We start from the raw sequence: 6,706 nt of genomic DNA on the forward strand, positions 1-6,706 counted from the left end.
CTCTTGAGGAATGAGGGATAAGAGACTTGGTTAGAAATAGAGAGTGGAGAAAACACAGGATAGACTCAGGTGGGCCTGGATCCTTATCCACCAACCCAGAACTTTATTCCAAAGGTCTGTTTATCACAATGCCAAGGGTGGAGCAAAAGACCTCCCCTTTGCTAGTTACAGTCACCTGGTACCCAGGCCCGTGGTCTAATCAGCCTCTTACACAGTCCTGCTGGGCTCCAACAGTCTGGTCAGGGCCATTTGGCACACAGCAGCCATGCCGTACCTGATTCTGCACTGAGCAGTTCCATATTTGAGCCTTTCTATCCTTAGCGTGTTCTTGTGATCCCTCCCCCTCATCTTGCAGAGCATGTGTATGAACTGCAGAGGAACCTTCTGTGATGCCTGCACGACCAATGAGCTGCCTCTTCCCTCAAGCATCAAGCCTGAGCGCGTGTGTAATCCCTGTCACAAGCAGCTGATGAAGCAGTATTCCACCAGCCCATCCTAGACTGGAGGCCAAGACCCAGGCCAGTGTTGATGCTGGGCCTCTCCCTCCGCCTGTGAGTCCTCAGAACCAGCCGTAGTTGGTAGGAAAGACGGCAGTGAACGGGGGAAGGCCGTGAGTGGAGGAGCTCAGACCTTTGCTCACCTCCTCTAACGAGTGTATCAATAAAAGTTGCTGAGCCGTTCTCTTCGACACCTAAACAAGCCCGCTTTGGAGGGTTTGGAAGCGTCGCGTTGGGCTTTTTTATTCTTACGAAGTGATAAAGCTGGGCTGCAGCTGAGTGGGAAAGCACTGCCTGGCAAGTGTGCGGCCCCGCCCGCAGCATCGCTGCCAGAAACGACGGAAAGAAACATTACGTCTCCATTCTGAGGGGGTACCGTGAATGTTCACAGAGATAAAAGTAAGTGGTGCCCAGGTGCCACTGGACACACAGTTCCTCTCACCTTCCACCACCTACCTCTTTAATCTACCAAACTGTGAATCCAAGCTCAGGGAAAGAAATGAAGAGTAATATAAATTCTGAATGTATTAGTAACAATATTGTAGTGCATTACAATTTCAGGACCAGAATTTTTCTTTTTTTTGGGGGGGGGGTTCTTTCATTCTGTGAACAGGAACATCTCTTGTTTTTCCACATAATGGCTCCAGAAGTGTCTGCTTTTTTCAGAATCCCTACCACAGAGCAAGCTATCTGTCTTGCGCAGTGCCTCCCTCTTGCAAGTAGAAGATTAAAGTAAGGCTAAGCCAGGTACACTTACCACGGACTCTGATTTGTCAGTGGCTAAGGACAGTAGCTCAACATTTATTAAACTGTTTACTTGATAACAAGTCCTCCTTCTAAACTACAGATCAGAACCTGTCGTCAGGGTTCCGGGAAAGGACAATACTCAAACATCTCTTCATAATAAACCCTCTGTAGAAAAGTGGGGGTCACTGAACAAGAGATGGAAAGAAATGGTTTAATTACTACGATTATGTTGTATGTCTGGTTTGTTCGATTCCAGTTAAGACTCCGAAAACATGATTCTATGCACACTTGGAATCTGGGAAATGAATTCTGTCTCTGGGGAAGTCACTCTCTCACAGTTTGGCTTGCTGGTGAAGCCGAAGTGGGAGAGTATTAGGGGAATAAAATTAGCAATTCTGACCTATTGTATCGGTTGCCTTTTCTCTTTAAAAGAATTGTTTAATGTTTATATGTTTGTCCTGGAGGGCTGCCTTGTGGGTGATGAGACCTGAACCCCAGTCCTCTGAAAGAGGAGCCAGTGCTCTTAACCACTGAGCCACATCTCTAGCTCCCACCTTTTTTCTGCAAAATACCTTTTTCGGGGAGAGGGCATTGAGACAGGATTTCTCTGTGTAGTCCTGGCTGTCCAGGAACTGGCTCTGTAGACCAGGCTGGCCTCAAACTCACAGAGATCCGCCTGCCTCCGCCTCATGAGTGCTGGGATTAAGGCGCGCGCGCCGCCGCCGCCGCCACCACCACCACCGCCTGGCATGCAATTTTAAGAACTACGTATGAGGTCCCAAAGTCCTGATTAGTTTTGAATTAAGTAAACACTTGGGAGTGCAGTCACTTTGCCTCTTCAAACAGCCCCAGAGATTTGTGGCTGCTGTTTTTTGCATCCCCATCCCAAAGACAAGGGACCAAGTCATGGACACTCATGTAATATCCCCTAGGGAATCTTAAATAGTGCTTCCGAACATTTAACAACAGCAAGAACCAAATGAAAGTGAGATTAACTAGAGGCGAGACCTCACACAGTAAAAACCACAGAATGTTCCACATTAAATTAAATGACGCTGTGTGTTCATAGACTAGACACCATCACCGCACAAACACTGCAGGAGGCAGGCCCTGAATCCAGCACATAAAGCCAGAGGCAAAGGGATCACAAATTCAGGGCCTGACCCACATGGGACAATCCTCAAAAAAAAAAATACCCATAAGACCTAAATTTTCTGTAGAAATGGGGAGGGGGAGGATCTTTCCTAAAATTTTATACATACTATTTCAGGGAACTCTCTAGTCAACTCTATAAAGTATGAATTCAGAGGCCATATAATTGATTTCAAAGCTTAAAACTACAGTAACCAAGTCAAAATGATACTGGCATAAAGCACAGACAGTCATCCAGAAATAAACCTGTAAGTATAAAGTCAAATCATCTCTGACAAGGGTGCCAAGACCACTTGCTGCAACAAAGTGTTGGGAAAACTGGACACCCATGTGCACAGAGATGAAGCTGGACTCTTGTATCACACAGAAGACTAAGTATAAGAGCTAAACCTCTGGAAAAGCTTCATGACATTGGATTTAGTGACGATTTTCTAGGGCTGACAGAAGCATGGGCAACGAAAGAAATAAAACCTGCAGAAATAAAAGTCTGTATGTTTAGCAGAGCATGTGCGTCCATATAGTGCCAGCATTTGGTAGGTTAAGGCAGACAGCCGAGTTCAAGGCCAGCAGGAACTGCAGGTGGAATGGGGACCCAAAACAGAAAGTGTCTGCAGCGTGCCCAGTGTGCTAGCCAGTTCTGTGTCAGTTTGATACACGCTGTAGTCATCTGAGAGGAGGAAACGACTGAGGAAACGCCTCTCTAAGATTGGGCTGCAGGGCATTTTCTCCTGGCGGAAGCCCAAGGCTCCAGTCCATGTCAACGGGACCACCCCTGGACTAGTGGTCCTGAGGAGTATTAAAAAGCAGCAGTTCGGGGCTGGAGAGATGGCTCAGAGGTTAAGAGCACTGACTATTCTTCCAGAGGTCCTGAGTTCAGTTCCCAGCAACCACATGGTGGCTCAAAACCATCTGTAATGAGACCTGGTGCCTTCTTCTGGCCTGCAGGGACACATGCAGACAGAACATTGTATGCATAATAAATAAATAAATCTTTAAAAACAAAAAAAAGACCAAACTCAAGAAAACTTACCAATAAACATCAAAAACAATCCAGTAACTAGCAAATTCGAACAATAGATTGTACAGGTGATTAACTTGTATTCAAAAAAGAAAAAAACATCCCGAGTTTGCATTTTGTGTTAATTAAAATCAATCGGGTCAGGAGGCAGAGACAGCAATTAGTTCACAGAAAGTAGTCATAGTAAGAGGGAGTCTGGAAGACGGAAAGAGATGCACATGTAGTAGAAAGGGACTTCACAACAAGAGATATGCTCTTTCTGAAATGCTGTCGAAGAAAGCCCAGCTTGTCGCTGCTCACCCTCTCTGAGCTAGCAGGTTCTCACCCCAGCCTCTGACTCCTGAGTCTTATTGGTAAGCAGAACAAGAGATTTAGTTAAAACTACATTAGGTGGCAGCTGCAGGAAGCAGAACATAGAAATCCCCCTGGGCCACAGCCTGAGAAGCGGGCAGCAGTAGATTCAGATGCAGCCACAGTGTGGGTGATAATACAACAGATGAAAAGAACCTGCCGGGAAATAAACAGGTGGTTTTGAACTCAGAGACTGTGGTTGCATGTGCAGGGCCTGCACAGGTCTAAGACAGATGAGGTCCTAGTGCTGAGGGGGAATCAGATACAAAGCCCTAGCCCAGAAGCTATATCCGGCTGGCAACCACTTACAAAGGAACAATCAGTATTCTCCACGGGAGTCTCACTGGGTGTACACCACACATAAGGGTAGGCTCCGTGCCCAGCAATAGATGGCCAACGTAAAATAAAGTCATTGGTATTTTTGATGTTTTCTTTTTTTAATCTCACTTCTTTTTCCTTGCAGAACTTTTCCTTTTATATTATGGTTCTGATTGCTTTTACGGGCGTGTGTATGTGTATGAAAATGTCTCAAATGTTTCTTATGCTTTTTCTTTAGATCTTTTCTGTTTGTCTTGTTCTGTTCTAGTTCGTTATCTAATTTTTATTACTTTATAGATACTTGTTTGTATTCTAACAAGAGAGAGAAAAAGGGTGTGGACTTCGGTGGGTAGAGAAGGGGAGGAGATGGGAAACCATAATCAGAATGTACTGTATGAAAAAAATCTATTTTCAATAAAAAAGAAACAGGTTTGGGAGATGGCCCACTCAGTAAAGTGTGTGTCCCACAAACAAGGGCACCTGAGTTTGGATCCCCAGAACCCATATAAAACTGGGTGTGGCAGTGCACACGGAACTCCAGTGCTGGGGGAGAAGCAGGTCCATCCCGGGGCTTGTCGGCCAGCCAGGCCAGCCAGTGAGCACCAGGCTCAGTGGGAGAGACTTGTAAAAAGAAAGGTTGGAGAGTTATTCAGAGACCATGAAAGTTAACCTCTGGCCTACACACACACACACACACATCACAAAGGAGAGACAAGACAACACACAGTGGCTAAAATGACAGACTGCTTAGCTGGAACTCTGCAGCAGAGCGATGGAAGATGGCCACTTTGGAAAAGGTATGCCAACATCTAACCAGAGTTAAGAGAATCAGTCTTATAGCTTGATATATTCTAATCTTAAAGTGAAAGTGCACAAAAAGTTAACATGTTATGTTCGTAGCAACTTTATTCATAACCCCTCTACAGCAAACACCCATTGTCCACCAACTGCATGTCATACTGTGGAACCTCTCAGCAATGAGACGGAAGAAAGTTCAAACACTGAGATGAACCTCAAAAAAACAGAGAAAGCAAAAAAGAATACATACCAAGTGGTCTGCTATTAAATTCTAGAATAAGCGAAAGTAACCCATGACCCGACTGTGGCAAGGCTGGGGTGGGACACGTGCAACAACGTACCGGGGAAAGTAAATTGTTCAGTGAAATGTTCCCCAGCTCCTGACACTAACAGAACCCGAACAAAAACCTCAAAGGCTGGGGGCTGGAGAGGTGGCTCAGAGGTCCTGAGTTCAATTCCCAGCAACCACATGGTGGCTCACAACCATCTACAGTGGGATCTGGTGCCCTCTTCTGGCCTGCAGGCATACATGCAGGCAGAACACTGTATACATAATAAATAATGCCAGGCGGTGGTGGCCCACGCCTTTAATCCCAGCACCCGGGAGGCAGAGCTAGGCGGATCTCTGTGAGTTCGAGGCCAGCCTGGGCTACCAAGTGAGCTCCAGGAAAGGCGCAAAGCTACGCAGAGAAACCCTGTCTTGGAGGAAAAAAAAAAAACAACATAATAAATTAATAAATCTTTAAAAAAAAAAAAAAAAAAACTTCAAAGGCTACACTAACACGTTCCACCTGCCTGTAATTTAAGAAAACCAGTTCAAACACAAGTGCTGAGAAGTTCAACAAGAAATCATCTACAACATAACTTTGTTGTAGATGATTTCTTCTTCTACAACATACTTTGCTATGGAAAAAGACTGATGGACAGACAGGCATGACAGAATGAGGCATGTTGTTACTTGTAGCATTTGAGTATGAAGCACACTGGCCATTCAAATGCTAAGTATGCTTTAAAGTTTCATTTGGGAAAAAAACCAAAAGGTGCAGGTCAAAGCAGGCACAGTGTCCACTACAATAGACTGTTTGGTCTTGACTCACACCTTCCTTTGACATTGCAGATAATTGCATTTTTTAGAAATTAACTTTTTAAAGTTTTCTTTAAGAGAAATGCTTACTGAAATTCATATAAATGGATTGTTATGTAGGGATTTAAAATGGGGAGAAAAAAGGTCACATGGAATGGAGTGGACCTACAGTCCCAGCTCCTCAGGAGTCTGACCCTGGAGAATTACTTGAGCTCAAGGATTTGGAAGCAGCCTGGGCAACAGAGACTCTTGTTTTGTTTGTACCAAGACGGTCTCACTGTGTAGCTCAGGCTGGCCAAACTCATGATCCTGCCTCAGCCTCCTGAGTGCTGTGACTAGAGGCATGTGCCACCAATCCTGACAGAGAGCCCTGTCTCAAAACTTAGTGGGCAGAGACTGTATATGAAACAATGTTGACTATGAACTGGTAACTTCTGGCTCTGTGGAGGGTGACTGTCCAAGTGAAGACTTATTTAAGAGAAAGGAAAACGGCAAGAAGCAACTAAGACATTTCACAACTGTGGAGGAAGGCTGTCATGGAACAGGGCCTGTTCCGACTATCAGACTTGCAGGGATTGCAAGCTGCGGGCAAGGCTGTGGGGACAGGGTTCCTGAGGGTCCGCTGTGCTCCATGGGAACTTCAGATCTGAGGTGAGGATGGACACTGCAAGTGCACGCTAGCTCACCACTCATCCCACAGAAACTTAGGTCCACACAAATGACACACATCTGTACAAGTAG

At 45.4% G+C, this 6,706-nt stretch overlaps 1 protein-coding gene across 6 annotated transcripts in view; it reads left to right on the forward strand.

The window, feature by feature from the left end:
• Rufy3 (RUN and FYVE domain containing 3) overlaps positions 1–1,643 on the forward strand; it is a 79,741-nt gene extending 78,098 nt beyond the window's left edge. For 5 of the 6 annotated variants that reach the window (XM_028889563.2, XM_037209139.1, XM_028889640.2 and 2 more), the window contains one exon: positions 356–1,643. In XM_028889563.2, the coding sequence (XP_028745396.1) occupies positions 356–499 (144 nt within the window). In that variant the 3' untranslated portion in view covers positions 500–1,643. The remainder of the gene's footprint in view (positions 1–355) is intronic. The other variant, XR_005092347.1, reaches the window with a different exon arrangement.
• The last annotated feature ends 5,063 nt before the right edge of the window (positions 1,644–6,706 follow it).

This window comes from Peromyscus leucopus, chromosome 10, assembly GCF_004664715.2.
Source record: "Peromyscus leucopus breed LL Stock chromosome 10, UCI_PerLeu_2.1, whole genome shotgun sequence".
In the NCBI taxonomy this organism is placed as follows: Eukaryota; Metazoa; Chordata; class Mammalia; order Rodentia; family Cricetidae; genus Peromyscus; species Peromyscus leucopus.